This window comes from Onychomys torridus, chromosome 9 (assembly GCF_903995425.1).
Source record: "Onychomys torridus chromosome 9, mOncTor1.1, whole genome shotgun sequence".
Taxonomy (NCBI): Eukaryota; Metazoa; Chordata; class Mammalia; order Rodentia; family Cricetidae; genus Onychomys; species Onychomys torridus.
The window spans coordinates 2541812-2563979 of NC_050451.1; the positions used below are offsets into that span (position 1 = coordinate 2541812).

Below are 22168 nucleotides of genomic sequence, written 5' to 3' on the forward strand. Positions count from 1 at the left end.
CAGACTCCAAGCCTTTTGATTCCAACTGACTTCTGATAAACAGATTCCTGCCTGCCTGACATTCTTAGAGGCTCTGCTTTGAACTCTGCTCTTTCTTCCTCTCTTTGGGAACACACATCCTCCTCTTTGTTCAGGAATCCACCTTCCTCCAGGCAGTCCCCATGTTGTGGTGAGCCTGACATGTCCAGGCAAGTCACCTGGGCACTAGCAAATGGATACCGTTCCTCTTCCTGAAGAAACAATGGGCTGAGAGTTGGGCATGGCATTCATGATTTCACTCAAACAGAAACACAGATGTCTTAGCTGCCCACCTGTACAATAGGAAAGCATCAGCCCGCCTGTACAACAGGAAAGCATCAGCCCGCCTGTACAACAGGAAAGCATCAGCCCGCCTGTACAACAGGAAAGCATCAGCCCGCCTGTACAACAGGAAAGCATCAGAGTTATTGGCAGCTATCCTGTGCCCAGAGCTGGAAATACCTAGAGCAGTGGTTCTCAACCTATGGGTCATGACCCCTTCAGTAACCCTCTATCTTCAAAAATATTTATATTACATTACATATATAACAGTAGCAGATTTACAGTTATGAATGAAATTACAGTTAGCAACAAAAATAATTTTATGGTTGGTGGTCACCACAACATGAGAAACTGCATTAAAGGGTCACAGCATTAGGACAGTTGAGAATCACTGTCCTAGAGAAAACCTGGGTCTTGGTCCTAACCTCTGGAAAACTAGAATAAGCCAACATCTCAATGTTTCCTTTTACTTAGCTTGCTTGAGTTGAACTTTCTGTCATTGCGAATGAAAGGCTATCAAGCAACCTGCTTGTTAAGTTCCACATGAAAGCCATCACCTGGTTGGTCATTTTGTGGCTGGAAAACATTGGTCTTAAGGAGCTGAGTCGGAGAAACCATAAGCCTGGCTTTTGACAGGCCTACCTGGAACAGTCTAAGACCCAGACTAGCACAAGGTTCCTCTGCTCCATTTTACAGTATGAGAAATGGGCCCCTATTTTCACAGTCAGGCTTCAGGATTAAATGGCACCAGTAGTTTTTGTTGTTACAGGTATTTATTTCAAAATGCATACAGTGGGTATATTATGGTACTGTATTTTTGGCTGGCTGACGGGGAAGAGCATACAAAAAGTCAGAACAAAGCTAACAGACATCACTGCCTGTCACCTGCTGGGATTGATGGTGCTCACCCAGACCTTGAAAACAACTTGGGTAGGAAGTTCTTTGGCACTGTCAGCCCAAGGCAGGTGGCAGGGAATAGTCTTTTCATGTGTTTGAAATACTGGAGGAGGAGGAAGAAAAAGTCCCATAAACAAAAAGTCAGAGAAATCCAGCACCCTTTCAATTAAAGAAAAAGTGAATTGTAAAAGGACTGAGAAAAAAAAAGTATTTCCAAAATTTGGCTATTATTCGAGCTTTTCAAAGTTTATTTTTTTTCTCCTAGGATTGTCAGTAAATCATGTTAATTATGACATGAATAATTTTCTTTTAATCCCTTAAGAAGAGTCAGGAATTCGTTAAATACTTTCCCTGGAACTATTAGAGTCTTTTCTTATAAATAATGACAGTAATCGCTAGCATTTATAGAGTGTTTATTTAGTGCCAAGTGTTTTTAAGAGCAATTCCCTTTCAACCTTCACATGAAAAAAGAAAGAAAGAAAGAAAGAAAAAATGCTATTATCTGTATGATTAATAGATGAGGCTGCTCATCTACAGAAGGGAATCTAAATGACTTCGGAAGATCTTGCAAGGACAGGACAGCAACCATTATCTATTACTCCTCAAAGCTGGCCTGCTAGATGCTCCACCTAAATATCCATCACTAGTGTGGCCATAACCAACCACCACCACCACCCCATCAGTTACTGCTCACTGAGTGCTTTTGCCACACTGCCGCTGTGGGAAGACCTCTGACCTAAAACAAACTCATTGTGAGATGAGGCAGGCAGGGCCCTGATCGTCACAGGAAAGTTTCCTATCCAAGGCAAGTTGTTTCAAAGAGTGTTTTTTCATCAACAAGCAGTAATCAGTAGTTGCTGGCTCTACCACCAAGTTTTCCTGCAACAGCTGGAACATGACTATTTGAGCCCACACCATATCTCTGATAGCTACTAGCCATGCCATCTAAGCCAGTGGTACCTCTTTTGTAATTTGTAATTGATGTTATTCTCATCATTGAGATTTGCACCAATCTGGACAATCTGTGCATTCATGCTGGATTTATGTTCCCTGGACTTGTAAGAGATGTGCTGGGGGTGGGCTCACTACCATCACAGCCAGTTTGCATACAAAACGGGGTTAGAAAGACAGCAGCGTGCACTCTACCCCCATGGTGTGCATGGGAAAGGAGATGTTTGTCCAAAGCTACTGAAGCAGTAAGTGGTACCAGGCTTCAAACCCAGGCTATGTGGAGGTGGAACCTGAGTATGGACCCACCTGCCTTTTTCCTCTGAGTGGTAATGTCGCACATGTTCTTTACTTTGTTTTCCTTTCCCGTGTGTGTGCAATGCAAACAGTGGGGTGCACCAAACTCAGAAAGATAATCACATGTTCCCATGCAGATCCTAACGTTAGTATTTGTATATATGTAAATAAGGCACTATGAGAGTAGGCACAGACAAATAAAACCAGCTAGGAGAGCAGGAAAGGAGCAGAGGCACTGAGGGAGCATGGGTGGGAGTGGGGGTGGGGGGAGCATTCATGTAACAGCCAAGAAAGTCCGAGCAAAGATGAGGAGAAGAAAGGGACCTGCCGTAGGAAAAGGAAAAGACCGACCGTGCAAGAGCAACAACTTAAGCAGCAGAGCGGGTCTCGGGTATCTTTAGGGTGGACAGTCAGAAGAACAGCAGTGAGCATCCAGAAAGGATGCAGATGGAAAACTCCCTTCAATGGGGTTTATGGGGATGAAAGCACCTGAAGGTCAAGATCGGACCAGAAGGTGGGAAGGAGAGCACGAGATAGAAGCAATACCATATTCAGGGCCAAACATGATGGACCCTCAAAGGGAAGGGGTGGCTTCGTTTTAGAGCAGTGGTTCTCAGCCTCTGTGGGTCACATATCAGACATCCCACATATCAGATATTTACTTTACAATTCATAACAGTAGCAAGAATACAATTATGAAGTAGCAATGAAATAAGTTTATGGTTGGGGGTCACCACAGCATGAAGAATTGTATTAAAGTGTCTCAGCACTGGGAAGGTTGAGAACCACTGTTTTAGAGCCTGGGGAAGACCTTCATTAAGAGAGAAAGAGGTGGGGGAAGGGAAGGGAGGAGAGGAGAGGAGAGGAGAGGAGGAGGAGAGGAGAGACAGCCATGAGAGGGCTGGGGAGGCAGAGGAGTCTCTTCAGAGAACAACTTTCAGAGCACCATCCGAGCAGATCCACTAAGGGTCTCTCTAGAATAATCCCCAAATCCCCAGAATAAGGAAAAATCTGACATTTTAGGGGTAGTGGGAAGTTTAACATCACCTGATTCAGTTCAACATAGCATGCACGGCAAAGAGCAAGGAGGAGCCACATCAGGATCCGACATGAAGGCCTGCTGGAGGGCCACAGTACAGATGCCTTCCTGATTCTCTGCTCCCAAGTTAACCTTGTTGGTGAATCCTATTTTGGGTCTGTCCAGCAAGTCCAACAGCTACTTTAAAATGACCAGCTGTGTCAAAGCCATGGTGACATAAAGAATGATTCCAGCATGACAAGTGTGGCCTGGACTTGGGGGTCAATGCTGGGACTCCTCCCTCAGGGTTGCAGGGAATTCCATATCCTTCTGTGAACCTCCTCTATCCTTAAGCAACTTTCATAAAGTTCCATTCGGCTCTTAGGAATCTGAACTCCCATTTGTTGTTGACCCAGACACTTGTTTTTGAATAGCAGACAAAATAACAGGTATCTCAACCACTAGGATCACACACCAACCCCACCATCCCCCAGCGCTCATACTTCCAAAGGTTAACCTTTTGGGAATTCTTATCTCAATGAACAGATCTTGGTGCTGGAGGTACAGGCATCCACATGTGTCCTTTCTATAGTGAATCTAGACGACCTCCCAGCTATGGAACACCCACTACATTCAAGGTTAGATGAAGCCTCTTATATAATTATATCCTGTCATAGCCACATAAAACCTGCAAACATCTTAGCATTTGAGTTTTATAGGCAAGTGCACCAGAATGGAGGGGGGAGGAAGCCACTGCCTCCCATGGGTCACCAGTGAGGAAATGATGACAATAAAGACATGACTGAAGAGATGGATGGCCCCTGGGATTTTTTACCCATCTTCAGAGACAACAGAGCAAACCCTTTCACCTTCCTGAGCTTTGCAGCATGGGGCAGGGTACCTCACTGCGGTGAGCCTCAGCTCTTTCCATGGTAAAAGATAGATAAAGTAGGGCAATAGGAAGAGCTGCAGGCAACCCCTGGCTACTGAGAGTAGGAGAATCAGTCTTCTCGAAGGATGAGCTTCCTGCTAAGTTATGGCATCTCTAAAGTCAGTCATTAATACATACACATATAAGCAGCACTACATGGACACAGCAGGAGAGAGAGGGAGGGAGGGAGAGGGGGGAGAGATGAAGAGGGAGAGAGATAGAGAGAGAGCGAGAGAGATAGAGAGAGAGAGAGAGAGTGAGAGAGAGAGAGAGAGAGAGTGAGAGAGAGAGAGATAGAGAGCGAGAGAGAGAGGGAGAGAGCGAGAGAAAGGGGGAGGGAGGGAGAACAATGACTAAAAACCATCATGAATTTGAGATTGAGTAGGGGTGACGTGGGAGGAGTCTGTGTGGAGAGGGAAGAGGAGAAATAATAAAATATAATATACATATAGGAAATTATTGTTAAAATAATAAAAAAGAAGTAATGGAAGGAAAATAAACAAGATGGATGTAATCCTCTTAGGGGAAAAAAAAAAAAGATAGGCATCTGGAAAGTCCACCTCTCAAAATTCACAGAGGCTTAGAGCTCCTGAACTGATCAAGATCACGGGGCTGATTTGCTTCCCAAATGGAACCTCTAAGGAGACACATACTTTGTTTTCTAACAATTTTATATGCCTTGCTTCCTTCTTTCTGTGGCTATTCTTCTCTCTAATCCCCCTCCTTCTGGTATCTCCCCACCCACGTTCCTTCCCAGGGCACTTTATTACCAGTGAGGGGGCAATGTGCTTGGTAAGGTACCTGAATTACATCTTCCTAGGCACAACACACGTCTAGGAGCTGATGCCATCATCCAACCTTGGCTGTCAGAAGGTGGGTTTGGAGGCTGCCTACAGGGTTGAAAACTACAGCATCGGTGAATTCCTGTAGGACATGGTGGTATGTACTTAAGACCCCCACATTTGCGAGGCTGAGGCAAGAGGATTCTGAGTTTAAGGCCAGCCTTAGCTACTTCAGGACTCTGTCTCAAAACATTTTTTTAAAAAATGAATTCCCTTCTGAGTATACAGAATGTCCCTTGTAAAAGTGGTTTGTGCCTAGAAATTGCTTCTCTATTCAGTGTGCTGCATTGGAAGCAGCTTTGATCCTCTGAGTTCCTTTAACACATCAGATGGGTCTTAATACCCATAGGAATATATCAACCCTTTCCAAGTTAAACAAATGGGGGCAAGCTGGAGAGGTAATAAACACACATCTCTAGGGTTCTGGCGACTCACTAAGCTGCTTCAGGTGCAGTACTGGGCAGAGCAGGGAGGCAACACAGACAGCTCTTTGAGGGAGCAAGGCGGGGGTCACGGCACACACCACCACCCGGATGCAGACAATGCACCGCAGAAAAGCAACTTGCAAACCTCAGTTGTGTGGAGACAGCTCTGTGCCCTCCATCCCACATGCAAATAAACATTCTAAAAATATTCCCTGGCTCTGCTGGTCTCCTAGCCTCCGGCATGGAAGAGGAAAGCCTCCCTATGTTGTAAGCCTGGCCAAGTGTACATATGTTCCCACCCCACTTTCCCACACGTTAAGAAATGTACAAATGGGAAACTGTTCACAAGACTAATTCCTATCAGGTAGAGACCTGCCCCATCATTACAGATATGAACCCCTTTTATTTTGCACGGTGGACTCAGGAAAGAAAACAGTAATTTCCAACATTTCCTGTATTAAATCCTCTCCAAACATAGCTTATCAAAGAGCAAGCCAAGATAGCAGCACCTACATAACAACGTCCACACTATCCGGTTTCTCCAAGTTGTAATCACCTGGAATTTAGGGTGCTCTTCTATCCTTGGAGCACGGGAGACAGGAATCAGTGATGTTTCTGTCCCAGGAAAGAGTAGCGTTGAACTGTGACTGGGAAAAAGTCCATCAGAGTGGTTTGGTTTTTAGATTTTATTTATTTATTCTTGGTTGTTTTGTTTTGTTTTTTGAGCCAGGGTCTCACATTGTATCCTAGGCTGGCCTAAAACTCACTATGCAGCCTAGGCTAGGCTTTGAACTCACAACAACTCTCATGCTTCTCCCTCCCAAATTCTGCGATTGCAGGTGAGATCCACTCACGTGTCTAGGATTTAGTGTAGATTTATCATACTTTTGGACCACATATCTCCTTCTTATGGTGATATTTTCAACATCAAATCTCCCGAGACAAGCATTTACCTCTCTTCTCCTTTGTGAATGTTTAAAGCCAAGGCACTTTTAGCAACCACAAACCTACAGCTCTAATTAGGCCGCTCATTGTAAAAGCAAGCATTGACTTATTCCAGCTTGGCTCCACTCCTGTAGTAAAAAGGAAAGCAGGCTTTTATAAAATGGCAGAGCCTTGATATATGGCAAATTGGTGGAAAAGGGTTGGATTTTATAGAGCTGTGCTTTTAATCTTGTGTGATAGAATGACACCGTTTTTAGGATCTAGAAGTTACTACTACCTAATTTCTGAGATTCAGAAGAGGGATGAATAAGAAGACACTGTGGGAGGGATGGAGCAGGGTGGGTGGGGGTGGGGCTGTCTGCCACTCTTCTGTCGCTACTTGTGTGCAGTCGTGGGAAATTCAAAGGCAGATATCCTTGGGATCATCGATTCCAAGTCACAAAAAATCCACTATGTGGGGAGACAGATGCAAGGGCCCTATGATGCCTAATACTGTCAAATGAAAAGCAGAATCTGCCAGGCGGTGGTGGCGCACGCCTTTAATCCCAGCACTCGGGAGGCAGAGCCAGTCGGATCTCTGTGAGTTCAAGGACAGCCTGGTCTACAGAGTGAGATCCAGGACAGGCACCAAAACCACAAGGAGAAACCCTTTCTAGAAAACAAATAAACAAAAACAAACAAACAAACAAACCAAAAAAGAAAGTAAAGAAAAGCAGAACCTAGAAATGTTTAGAGGCTAGATCTCTGATGTGACTATGAGAAGTTTTTCAAGTAAGTTCATTCAGCGAGGAGGACCTACGCTACCTGTAGGCAGCACCATCCCATGAGCTGGAATACCAGCCTACAAAAAGGAGAAGACCCACTGAGCACCAACACCTATCTCTCCCTGCTTCCTAGTTGTAGATGCAGCTTGACCAGCTCCCCCGCCCCCCACTTTCCCCTCCACACCAGGAGTCAAAATCGGGAGTCAAAATCAACTGTTCTTTCCCTGAGCTGCTTTGGGCCAGGTATTTTGTCCTGGTGGTGACAAAAGTCGAGAATGCAGCCCACTGTTAGTGCTGGGTGGCCACTGGTGTCACTGTCCCTGGAGGGTAGAGAGCTGATTTATTTGAAAATTAAGGTTGGCCCATGTGAGAAGGCCACTGGCTACGTGATGGGAAAACAAATCACATGCAGTTGCTAATTTTAAACAAAATTGGGGACAGATATTTGGCAAGGCTCTTCAGAGCAAAAGATACAAAATATTTCAACCAATTAGTGTAGGCTTCCAAATTAAGTGGTTAAAAACTGTTACATTTTAACACCTACAAATTACATTATTCATGACACCAGTATTCTCCTACTGGCAAAGTCTGTATCTAATTTGGTTAATGAAGTATTTGAACATTATTGGCTATGTGTAGTTTCAAGTTCAGAATTCCAAATTTTTCTAAAGAGCTGTCAAGTAATCCAGAAAAGGACAAAAACCCAAGAGCTACTTTATCTGGTGAGGGACCACTGGTCAAAGTCCCCACTGTCTGCTCTTCCTGACAGAAACCGAATCTGACCTCCAGTCTGAGAGATCTGGAAGAGGAGCCTGCCTGGGGTCCTGGGGCTTTTCTGTATCCTTGTCAACACAGAGAAGGTAAACTGTGCTCTTCAAAAAAAGGAAAAGAAAAAACAAAAAACACCCTCCAATTTACAAAACCTTTGCTCTTTGCTAAGCACTGTGTTGAGTATGAGGACTACATTTTTTTAAGTGTGTTGTGGAGGCTCTGTGTGTGTAGATGCACATGTGTGTGGAGACAGGAGGACAGCACTGGGTGTCATCCTTGGGAATGTTGTCTAACTTCCCTGAGACAGGGCTCTTCTTGAACTGGTGTTTACCAGTTGAGAGAGACCCCACCTTTTTAATGTGGGTTCTTGGGATAGAACTCAGTTTCTTGTACTTACAGAGCAAGTGGTTTACCAACTAAGCAAGCTTCCCCCCGCCCCATCTTAAACAAACAAACCAGACCTAGCATTGCCCATGTGTAGGTGAGCAAACTCAGAACGTTTAAAATAACTAGTTCACTGGTTCAGGTCTATGTGCTGTTAGGTGTGGTGGCCCAGCCTGCACCCTCTTGGTACTGATTCCAAGGCAAGTGTCCTGCTCACATTTTGCAATGTGTCCATTTTACAGGTGCTTCGCAGAAGGCAGCCCGGAAGGACCACCTGCAGACTCTGCTGGGGAAAGTCTGAACACCCAGGGTAAATTGCCCACCCAGTTTGCGATCTCAACAGGAAATTGGAGTCCTCCCTAAGAACACAGCATCTCTGAACTACGGTCCTCTGAACTGTAGCCCACGGAACATGTCAACACAGCTTCGGGACCAATTACTCTCCTTCAGTGCAGGGCTACATGAAAGGCGCGTGGGGAGGAGTGTTGAGAGAAGAGAGCGGAGCCAAGGCTTGGGGAGCTTGCTGGAAGATGAGCAAATCTGTGCTCAGATCCCGAAGTGAAACTGATGGCAGTGGAATTTTTATGAAAAGCGATGAGTGATGTTACCAAAAGGAAAATCACATGCTAAAAAACAAGAAGAAAGAAACCCATTTTACCTTAGGAAGTGGTAGCTTACCAGTGTTGAAATATAACAAGGCATTGGAGGCTCTCGCCTTCAAAATGTGACACATACTTAAAGTTTTATTTTTGATTAATTACTTTCAGCAGCCTCCAGGTATTGCACTTTACAGCCGATTCTTCTTCCAAGGAAACCTCTGTGGATCAGCTCACTTCCTTAGCCAAGGGGGGAAGGTTATCAAGAGGTAAAGAAATGTTCTGGAAAAATCATAAAACTTAACACTCCCCATAGCCATTCACTTCTGTAAACTTGTTGACAGTCACAAATGCCCAGAAAATATGAGCTGAGTTGTTTTCGATTGCTGTTTGACTAACAGATTAATTTAATAATCAGTGGGATATTGAATGACGAAAATCATTGGTTGCAGCATCCAAACCACCAACCCTAATGACATTCTTATGTAAATTTATATTTTCTTTTAGGCTCCTGCATTCTTAATGAACCCTATATTTTTATAAATCCTTTTTTAAAATGTTGCATACTGTCTCTGGCTATACTATATATCTGTCTGTGTTAAAGACAGATAAATGTCTACTTTTGGAGTCGCCAATTTGAAGCTTTCTATTTAGAGAAAATGAGTCATCCCTGGATAGATTTTCCATGTTAGACCATCTTGCGATGCTAAAAAATGGACATAGAAATGGAGTCAGGAGCAACTATTACCCCCCCCCCCAAGAAAGAAACCAAACGTACATATGGCTACAGCCAACTAACATGGCTTCCTGGGTTCTAGCACAGATCTTAAGCCCAGGGTCATCTGATCCCTTTTAATGGATGGGGGATTGTTAACGACACAGCAGAAGCAGAGGAGGCTCCTGCCTATTCCCATGGGAGGTGCAGGGTTCTTTGGGACTGTGGCTCTATGGCTGGCCATTGATTGTGGAGGACAGTAATCGCTACCTTGAGACTGGTTGGTAATGGACGCAGTTTTCTATGTCCCATTGCGGAAGGCGAGATGTTTTTCTATGAAAAAGATCTTAGTGCATAATTTCTGAAATCCTATAATTTTAACCAAACTCAGTTTCCAGCTCACTGCTGGCCAAATGCTACAGTTGTGTTATTTTTGAATGGAATTACTCCTGACCTGAAGTTACCTGTGAAGTTGATCAAAATTAGTAATAATCCTTGATAACTTTATGTGAAAAAAATTTCATTTCAGATAAAAAGTTGACAATTTTCTCTGCTAATTACAGATAGAGAACTGCTTTTTTGTGACCATGGCGCCAACCACTAGACTGAGCTATCTGTGGGCCCACAAGGAAAGGGTGGGTGACAAAAATTAAGTAACATGACTTTCCTCCTTAACATCCTACATTCCAGGAATGTATTGCTCACATGGAGGGATAAATAATATCTTTATAAACATTCTATAGAGATAATATACATACTGTAATAAATTGCATTTTATACATTGGGGCTAGAAATGATGGAAAGGGATCTGCAGAGAGGAATAAAAGAACTCAGGTCCTCAGCACCAGGAGTTCTCACCCTTCCTGATGCTGTGACCCTTTAATACAGTTCCTTATGCTGTGGTGACCCCCCCCCCCCACACACGAAGTTATCTCTGTTGCTATTTTATAACTGTAATTTTGATACTGTCATGAATCATAATATAAATATTCTTGGAGGTAGAGGTTTGCCAAAGGGATCTTGACCCACAGGTTGAGAACCACTGCTCAAAAGCACCATGTCCCTCAAGTCTCTGAGTCTGCCATTATGATGCAGAAGTGTTATACCACTGTTCCATTACAAAGGTTTGTGATTTAAGGGTTAGAAATAACAGCCATGGGGTGACTTTTCATCCAGCTAGCTACTTGGAAACCTGTTGATTTCTAGCCATAAAAGGAAGGGCAGGGGGTCACTGAGGAGATGATGGTTCAGTTAAGAAAGTGCCTGCCCCTGAAGCACGGGGAGCTGAGTTCAAATCCCTAGTACCTATTTCTTTTTAAATAGCCAGATGTGGCTGTCTAATTGTAATTCCAGCATAAGGGAGGTGGAGACACATAGACCCAAAGCTCCTTTGGCCAGCTAGTCTAGCCTACTAGATAGTTCCTGATTTAGTGAGAGACCTGCCTAACTAAAACACTGGATCAGAGAAGCATCTGAGAAAGACTATGCTAACCTCTGACCTCATAAACCCATGGAGACACACATGCATGTGAACGCATGTGAAACATCGCTACACACACACACACACACACACACACACACACACACACACACGGAGAAAAAGCACATGAATGTTGTGTTTTATTGGTATGTACGTCTTATGGTAACAGCCTTCTGGATGGTGGGTTCTTTTTCAAGAGTCCACTATTGTCACTGGGGTTTCTGCTGTCTCAGCCATCACTGAGAACCTGATCACTTTCTTCTCATCCCTCAAACCTTTCTTCTGTTCCACACTGATGTCAGGGAGGCATCTCAAGTCCCCCAAGGACTAGTGTCCTTTGAGAAGATCCAAAGGACAGCGCAGTTAGTCCCCCCCCAGCCCCAGCTCCTCTCATCTCTCCTCACTCCCAGCTGTATGCAGCTTCACTGGAGTTGAACTTGGTTGAACACCTTCCACTGCCCCTCCACTCTGCCACGTTCGTCCCTCCCCCAACCTGCTCTTTTAGTAGGTAGTGACTCCCTCCACCCTCTTCTTCACTTCCGTGCTGCCAGGGGCTACTTCTTCTCTGACCACTTGCACCCAAACTGCCTGGTGGCTGGTCCACAAAGGCCACAAGGACAGGAATCATAGATGCCCTTCATCATTGCTTCTCACACATAGTCCAGTGTGGGGGATGTAATGGACAGCCAAACAACATTTACGGAAGTCACGGCCAGCTTTAATTTTCTTCCTACAGTTTTCTTTCTCTTTGGCAGCACCAATTCATTAGGAACAAACTTCAGAACCACTAATACATGAAGCTCCATATCTTATTAATGCCACCATCACCTTACAGGTTACAGGTACAAAAACAATCTGTGAAGACAGAAATCCAGACAGTGGTGATCATATGGGAGGTAGACATTGTGCCAAACAGGGACACACTGAGGGTGCTACTGGGGAGCTGGTGCTGCTCTCCGAGTCTTAGCCTCAGCATTAGCTGTATGGATGGGTTCATGTGGAAAATTTAAATCTTAGGATTTGGACATATTTCTCAATGGGCCATGTTTCAATCAAAAGCTTACTCAAAGAATGAAGGAAGAACACAGAGCCCTTTCATCCATATTCCTGAGTGTTTAATGCTTTGTCTCTGTAGTATGCAACTGAGTTGTACATTGTGTTCTTAATGAAATGTTGAAAGGGAAAACCCCCGAAGCCTACAACAGCATCTTCACTTAGACCAGCAAACTTGGGAAGACCTTTGTCAACAGTCTCCTGTGAACTGCCTCATCTCTGTCCTCCTCCAGCTCAGCAGGGCTTCAGGATCTGAAACCAAGCAGCCATGACACTGTAAATAGAGTCAGTCATGAGCCTCATTTGTGTCCATGCCAAATGTGTGTCCACCTGTGTGTTCTCCAAAGCACCAGCCTAATTTCTGGAACAAGGGAGAATGCCGTGATCTTCCATGTATGCCAAAGTGCCTGGTGAGCATTTCTTAGTTTTGAGACCTTTAGGTAATTGTAATCAAACTGTACCTTTGGTTTCTAGTTTTGAGTTGGTAAGAAAAACAATACTGCTTTCTTTGGCAGTCTCCCTCCTTGGATTTTCTTATGTTTTTTCAGGTACAATGGACATAAGAATCATAATGCATGACTTCCAAGGCATAAGGGTGACCTCTTGGAGTTTGTAGTCTTGATACTTGGGGGTATGTGACTTTTGGTCTGTAAGATTCTTCATCACAAAATTGACGGTATATACTTCCCTAAAGCACAAAGCCATGGTTTGTCAACAACTAAGATGTGCATGACCTATTAAAATTAGACATGTAGTTTCTGTTTCTATGGAGACAGTGATGGTAGACTATGGACAGGAATATTTATATTTCTCCAGAATGTTTCTTAGGATTCAAACTTAGTGACTGTAGGCACAATACACCTCAGCCATTTGTGGCACTTAACAAAATACCTTAATAAGTAACTTAGGAAAAACAAAAGTATTCATTCACATCGTGGCTGCAGATCATTGCCAACAGATTGACCTTGTAGAGAGGGCTGACCCTCTGCTTCAAAGATGGGGAAGTTTCAAAAGCATAGAGGAAGACTCAAACAGACTTCCTCAAGCTTCTTTTGTACGGGCATTAATTTCACCAATATATGGCGCCCAACGTGGGGCATTAATTTCATTCATGAGGGCAGTGCAGAGCCCTCAGGCCCCAATCACCTCTTAAAGGACACCATCTATTAACATTATCACAGTCAGAATAACATTTTTGGGCAGGGAACACACATACTAGTATTCTAGAACACTATACATGCATGAAATGAGGCCATTTACTGGGTACTAGTTTGTCCTAAGCATTGTGCTAAATCCATAACACAATTTTTCTCACTTGATTCTTTCAGTGAGTCCATGATATGCTTACTGATATTACTGTTATTACTATTAATTGCTCATCATCACAAAGAAATTAATAAGGCAGGGATCACACTCTGAACTTTGTACTTCCAAGGCCCCCTACATAGACTCACCACTTTCTTGCAGTGACCCTAGAATGTCCCCAGTCAGAAGAATAATCTATGACATGAAAGACTGAGGAAACGTGAAAGTCATCCTGCCATAAACACTCAGACATATGGGATAAAACTGGAAAATAAAACATGTTTAACTACAAGGGTGCTTATGGGAGGAAGGAAAGCCAAGTTACACAGTTACAGCTAAGTATGAGGAGCCACTAATCTGACCCGCTCTGAGGCGCTGAGCAGGAAGAACAGCAGTGCCCATGAGAAATCAAACTTGCAGCTGAAAATGAATTCCGCTTAGGGAAAATATTTACCATAATTATATGGTGATGAAACACTTAACTATGAGGACTTACATAACGATTATTCCCAGGCAGTCAATACTAATAAGACACATGAGAGAAGTCCAAAGGCACAGCTACCATAGAAACTTGAGCCCTGTGCTAGTGCCAAAGAATAATAATTAATATATGAGACAAGTTCAGAGTTAAAAAAAAAATGTAACAGAATACACAAGTAAAGAATCTACGAGCAAAGAAAACAGTCACAGCAATAGACATGATCAGTAGCTCTCCAACATGCGCTACTAGAACACTCTTGAAATATCATTGTTTAGTACAGAGACCCTAACAAAGGCTGTATGGAAGAGATTTACTTTTAAGAGAAATAAATTAATCTTCTAGAAAGTCATTCATAATAAGAGCTAAATGGACATTCTAAGTAGCAGACCAAAAGGAAGTGAATTTAAAAAAATATCACACAAGATAAAGTCAATAAGCAAAAAGGAATAAATTGATGTTGAGAATCACCTCAATGAAACCTGAGAGCCCATTAGAGAAGGAGCTCTGTGGAAACCATCTCCAAGGGGGACAGGTCAAACTACTTACAAAGGCACAGGCGGAGACACGGGAGGAGGAGAGAATGTTCCTATTTAAGAGTCTGTGATCGGGGTCTTCATGACAGTGTACACGCTACATCCCAGGAGGGGCTTCAAACATAGCATGGCAGAGTGGGTCACTCCTACACCATTCCTAAATACCCAAACACATGGAATCGTTACAGGGTTGACAACATAGAATGCGGGAACGGAACACATGAGCTAGGAGGTAAGCCTGATTGAAGTCTCATACATTTTTGTTTTTGTTTGTTTATGAGCAAGGGGCTCTAACTAATGGGAGCGTGTCCACAGGGCAAGAGTAGCCACTGAAAAGATAGAGGATATACCTGTGTACCCACAAGGAGAAAAAAAAATGAGTCCAGAAAATTCAGAAATCTAAAAAGTCAGGAAATAAAGTCAGGGCCTGGGAAAGAAAAGCACCTAAAATGATGACCAGGGTAGACCTGGATTTGTCAGGAAACACACACACACACACACACACACACACACACACACACACACATACACACACACATCTTCAAGGATCAATCTGGCAGATGACAGAGGCACTGAAAACCAACTTCAGCTGTATCCTAGTAACAGAGCAAAATCCCAGCGTAAGACAGAATAACTATAAGATTGGAAAAGAAGGGATTGGGTTATTACACATTTAAACACCACTCACAAAATGAGCAGCTTTACCTACGTGGTAAGCAAATGAAGTAGATGCCAAGGTCTGAGGTGCTTTATATATCAAGATGGCTCTTACATAGCGGAGGGAAAACAATGACTGGTTAGGAGGCCATACTGACCCAAACAGGGATTTTTGTGGTAACATCACTTCAAAATCTAGATTGTAAAATGAACTGAATGATATGAAGGAACTGAAAAAGCCCTAATACTGGGAAGATTACATGACATCTATAACAGAAACTCATATACACAAAAGAAAAAGTGAGTAAAGTTTTAAATATATTGATCACATTTCATCCAATGGATAAATACTGATCTCTCTACAAAGCTATTTGGAAAATGCAGCTTGCTTTCAAAACACATTAACAAATACTACAGAGTAAACCAACTTTGCACATATACCAGAAAGCATGTTATGTGGACTACAATACCATTTAATTAGATGTCAATAATAAGCAAAAAGAGCCTCAAAACCCATTTGCTAAGAAATTTCAACCACCATTTAAATACATACAGATATAAATGACTTCACATTAGAAAATCTTTATAGCTAATTTTGAAAACCTCGTCATTAAATTGATAAAAATGTACTGGGATGGAGAGACAAATACAGAAAGCATACAGAAGAGCTGAACACTAAAAACTAGATATTCCAAGATTACAAACAGTAAACTCAAAACAAGCATACCACTGGCAGCCTGAAGAGGGGAAGAGGGAGAGGGGGAGGGAGAGAGGCAAGAAGACAGGCTGAGCTAACAGATGAAGGAAGAGGCAGGAAAAAAAGGAGGAGGGAGAAAAAGAATTTAAAACTCACAAGTTACAAGGGGACAGTGTACTGCACATTTTAAAAAAGCCAGAAGAGAGAACTTTGAATATTTTTAACACAATGAAACAATAAATACCCAAGGAGACACGTTCACCTTAATTTGAACAGCTATACAGTGTATATCAAAACATCGCATGGTACCCCATACATATGCATCATTTTAAATAGACCAGATAACATTTTAAAAAGAAAGGAAAAGGAAAGAGACAAAGGCAGCAAATACGTTAGCATTTTAAATCAAACACCATTATAAATGAGTTCAACAAACTTGAAAACGAGATGAAATACACAATATCAAAAGAATTATAAACACTTAATCAATTAAAAAATAAAAAGGCTGAAAAGAAAATGATATGTCTGTATGAAAATGACATAACAAAACCCATGATTTTGCATGCTAACTGTAAAAATGATAAAATGAAAAATTCACAAAAGAAAGAGGAATAGAAAAGCCAGAGAGATCTATCCACAAAAGAAGTGAACTAATTAATTGTAAATGCTCACCCCACATATCCCATCCACCACTGGAAGTTTTGTGAATTCTTATGAAATTCAAGAGAAACATGCATTTGATCTCATAGGAAATGTCCCATATAGTAGAAAACGGGAAAATGCCCTGTTTAATTTTGTGGCAAGCAACTTAACAGCAAATGGTAATAGAGGGACAAAAAGTCTAGCCACTTTCACTTTTGATCACAAAGTTCACCAAATAAGTCAAATGAATAACTTTAGCAATCTGTTTTGCTTTTTATTTTTTTGTAGTAGATGGTAATGGCATTTTTATCTGGAGAAAGCAAATTTGATTTTCACTATAAATAAAGTTTCTATACTATGACAGGTACAGGACACCCACATTCATACACAGAACCACGTGTTTCTTAAAGGCTGGAAAGCTGTGTAAGAGGTGTGTCATTTGGTGATGTTGTCACTAAGTATCATCAAGTACAAGCAAACTAATATATAGCTATGGTGTCACCAGGCAGTATAATCTCAGGGGTCCATTATAGCATAAGGTGGGTATCATCAGGCAAAATGTCATATGAACACATGATTATACACATGCTTGTTTGCCTGCAATACACATTTTAATTTTGAAATATGCACATTTCATAATAAAAAATGAAATAAGAAAGCAGAACAACATAGGAATAAATTACTTCAATGGTATAAAATTTTTAAATAAAATTCAGTGCCAGGTAGTAGTGGCTCATGCCTTTAATCCCAGCACTCAGGAGGCAGAGGCATGTGCATCTCTGTGAGTTCGAAGCCAGTCTGGTCTACAGAGTGAGTCCCAGGACAGCCAGGGCTACACAGAGAAACCCTGTCTCAAAAAAAAACAAGCAAAAAAACAAACAAAAACATAAATAAAATTCAGCATCCATCCAGGTATCAAACAACAATGATAGCAACAGAAACTCTTGATGTTTTCCTTAATCTAGCAAATATCTAACTATGAAAAATGAATAGAAATTCTAAGCAGGAATGGTAACAATGGCTACACAAATGTTCCTGCACTATAGACACATACACACACAAATATTTACCATGTTCAAGGACAAGGGCTGCTGAGTGGGTGGAAGGTGAAGAAGAGAGAGCAAGGAGATGAATGTTACCAGAATGCATTACACACATGTATGAAACTAGCAAAGAATTTTTAAGTCACATGAATTTGAACTTTAGAAACTTTTCTGTTCCTCAAAGACATTATGGCATTCAGTGAGGAATATCAGAATATTCTAGAATGATTCTTTATTGCAGGGAATGTTCACACATACCATTCCTTTAAAAATAACTAAAACGTGGTATTGGAAAAATGGCTAATGTGAAAATTTTCACATTATTTACATCCTATAATAAAAAATCTAACAAATATGATATTTAACATGGCATTATTAAACATGATTAATAGAAACATCTAGTCAATAGTGTCTAGTGCCACAAATCATAAACAATAATTAAGTATGGAGGTCAGACATAAGACAGACTTGTCATAAATGATATTATTATCTATACAGAGAGTCCATGGAAGCCACATAAGAATGATTAGACCTAAAGCACATAGAACAATCTATTGGTTATAAAATATTCAGAAACAGAAACTAGTATTACCATAATCTATCACTATTTTCCTCAGTATAATGTATAATACTACTAACATACAGTAGAAACATAGTTGTAGATGTGTTCTACTTATGAAAACAAGAAAAACTGAAATACTTTATACCTGCTTTAAGGGGCATGGGAAAAGACATATAAATAAAAAGGTATGTTTAGTTTATGAATAAGAAGTTCAGGTATCCTAAAACTAGTTATTATCTTCAAGCTGACTGTGGCTTACAGTAATTTTCATGAAAACCCTAGAATTCATAGCAATTAACAAGCAAATCCTAAAGTTAGGATAAAAGGATAAAGAACTAGAATACCCAAGAAAACTTGGAGGAAGACTAAGGAAGGGATTTATCCTTTGCTAAGTATCAAGTCAGATCACAAAGCTATCCTGGGAACACACAAGATCAAACACAGTTCTGCAGATTGGTGGCTATATGCATCATTACAAAAGGATAGGGAATCAAAGACTATTCCATAGAAAGCATGAGTTAATAGAATGGCTGCCTAAAGAGGTGTGAAGTTCTAAGTTCAATCCCCAGCCCCACACATACCCTACACATGCACAAACATACACAAAAGTGCAGGTCAAGGAATGACGGGCTGACGAGATGGTCCAGTGGGTAAAGATCCAGGTTCCTAAGCCTGCCAGCGTAGGTTGGTCCCCAGAATCCATGTAAAGGTAGAAGGAGAAAACCCACTCCAGAAAGTTGACCTCAGACATTTACATGGGCCCTGTAGTATAGGCATGCCCCACCAACCACACACGGAAGACTAAGGACAGGTTTATACTTATATATGAAAAAGGGTGAAGTAGGAGCTCCATTTGTGCTGTGTGGCACATACAAGCTGCAAGGGGTTAAGTTCTAAATACAAACAGCACTCTCTGCGTTCAGAATGAAAATGCCAGCATTGCTCTATTAGGAAAGGCAAAGACTTCCTTGAGAGCAGCACACAGTGCCTAAAACAGAAAAGGACAAAACATACTACATTAAAATATAAGCAAAAGAAAACTTATATTCATCAAGGGTCATCCATCAACAGTGACAAGGCCAAAGGACAGGCTGACACATCGAGTGTCTGTACTATTTTTGTTTGTTTGTTTTCGAGACAGGGTTTCTCTGTGTAGCTTTGCGCCTTTCCTGGAACTCACTCTGTAGCCCAGGCTGGCCTCGAACTCACAGAGATCCACCTGCCTCTGCCTCCTGGGTGCTGGGATTAAAGGCGTGTGCCAACCACGGCCCAGCTGAGTGTCTGTACTATTAACAACATAATCTTGGGAACATGTAATACCCAAATCAATAAGAATGGATCCAATTATCCAGTAGGTACGTGCCCAACAGGAACAGAGACCAAAGTTTCTAAATGACCAATGAAACTATTAAAATATATTCATCTTCAGACTGCAAATGCTCAACATCAGACCACAAAGAAGCCATATGTAGGAGAAGGAGGTGGGATTCAGCTATACATGAGGAAGCAGAGTCCTTGCTAAACACACCTAAGGACATTTGCTGAAGTTGACAACTGTCAGCTGGGGGAAAAAAAAAACACACCAATTAAGACTTCCTCCAGACATCAACAAGTTGAACTAAACTCTTTTATATTCCAAGATGTATTGTCACACATTCTGGATATTTCCCAATCTTAAATCAATCTACCAAAACCAAGGGCTGTTTCTTCCCAGTTAATAGAATTAGGTCCTCACACCAGAGGGCAGCCATGTTTCCTGGCTCCCAGTGTGATTGTATGTGTGCTCCATTATCAATGACCCATGGGGAAAGCTCCAGATGAAACAGAAAGGTGTGTACAGTGGGACTGGCAGTGGGGCTGCGGGGGCTGGGGGTGGCTTACTTGGAGCAGTCTTCACAAGCAATATTCCCTGTGGTCTCCTTGATGGTGCGTTCAGAAACAAAGGCAGGGTACTCAGTATCACAAGGCTCCAGGGTCTGTTTCAGTTTCTGGGCTGTAGGGAGAAGGGGAGCAAAATAATGAAAGCTCCGTATTCGGGCTCAATGCCGTGCCTGGCAACCCACAGCAGCTCAAATGCAGTTCTACTTAGGAAGCTCTGTGATTTTTCTAGGCACAGCACAATGCATTATTTTCTAATTAGTCCAGTGATTTCATCTGCCAAGCAACTCTGTAAGCTATAATTCCTAAAGCAGTTATGTTGGCTTGATTGGCTATCATTTATGCATCACAAGAATTCTACTTTTCTGGGTCAACATCAACCACGGGGTCTCTGACCTCAGACTCACAGCGACTTAGTACCAACACATCTGGGAATCTGAATATATACATAAAAATGTAAGCTATACCACATTACCCTATTATTGAGGGCAAGATACATGTCATGATACATTTGCATAGTTCTATCATTGAAAGAAGATTGAAATATAAAATAGTAAAATACATAATGCCTTTGAAGTATAGCACATTCCAAATTCTGCTATCATGAAGTTTCTCATTCAATAAGACACCATGTCAGCTGTAAAATAACTAAATATTGTGGGTATAGGAATGAGTGCCCAGGAAGCACTCTACATAGGCTGGAGGCAATTAAGTAGTTTAGATAACTTACACCCAGTTGATGGGATCCAAACTATTTGTAAGTCTCAATTTTCTTGTTCACACGGAAGTGCATCAAGTTCTGCTTTTAGAGGTTGATAGGGGAAGTCAACAGAACACTGATGAGTACTGAGTACAATGCTTGGTATTGAGTGCTAAGTGCTGGGTTAATTATAACAATAACAGTAACGAAAGAATAAGCATCTTGGCTTTGTAACATTAAACGATGCCAATGATGATGCATACAATAGCTCATGGTTAAGTGCAAAAGCTCCTGCAGGAGAGAAATTTGGAAAACAAATTCCCCACTCTGCTGCTTCTAGCTAGCTCTCAGCATTCCCATGTACAAATGGGGATGCTAGCGGCTCAGGTACACTGCACAGTAGGTCTACTCATTTCCATCTTTACAGTGGACTATCTGGAGTTTCCTATACACATTTTTTTTTTTTGGTTTGGTTTGGTTTTGGTGATGTATGTATGTATGGAATTAATCTTGTATATAAAATTTACATTTGTAATTCCTAAACATGATGTATAGAATATAACACGTCAAGTTATACTCCAGGGGCATGTGGGTAGGTATCAGAACCATGGCAGAGTGCTCTCCTGGGATGCTGTGGGATCTAAGAGGGTCCATGAGTGTAACACTATAAAATACCTAGCTGCTGATAGTCAGATGATTATTAGGGCATCAGTAAGCTGTGCCCTATGCTTTATATTCTAACACAACTATTTCTAACATATGTGTTTTTCCTCTGAGGTTTCCTTAATTTGGGGAAACTGTTGGGAGTCATAGCATACTGGCATATTTTTTTTCTTATTTAAAACAAAATAATGCAGAGTCTAGTAAGTTTTTTTTTTTTTTAGCTAAAACACTAGAACATGTGATTTTATTGACCAGTTGCTGACCTTCTCTCTCTCTCTCTCTCTCTCTCTCTCTCTCTCTCTCTCTCTCTCTTTCTCTCTCTCTCTCTCACACACACACACACACACACACACACACACAGAACCATCTCTCCAGTCTCTTGAATAGTGTTGTTTATTTTTTTTTTAAGCAAATACAACAGACAAAGCAAATGGAAAAAATTTAGCCACTTGTGACAAACTGCTTGTCCCTGAGGTGATAGGTGAGGAGATGTGCCCTGTCCCACGCCCATGGCAGAACTCACAGAGCACCAGGTAGGAACCAGCCTCTTGCCAGCTCTTCCTTGGTGCCTGTCTTGAGCAGAGAGGTAGCAGCTTTGTTTGATGCTGTGTGTGTGTGTGTGTGTGTGTGTGTGTGTGTGT

General features: G+C 41.8%; 1 protein-coding gene across 2 annotated transcripts in view; it reads right to left on the reverse strand.

Annotated features, from left to right (window-relative positions):
* Cacna2d3 (calcium voltage-gated channel auxiliary subunit alpha2delta 3) overlaps positions 1–22168 on the reverse strand; it is an 844799-nt gene that overhangs the window by 25261 nt on the left and 797370 nt on the right. For both annotated transcript variants that reach the window (XM_036199702.1, XM_036199701.1), the window contains one exon: positions 20168–20279. In XM_036199702.1, coding sequence (XP_036055595.1) covers positions 20168–20279 — 112 coding nt within the window. The remainder of the gene's footprint in view (positions 1–20167; positions 20280–22168) is intronic.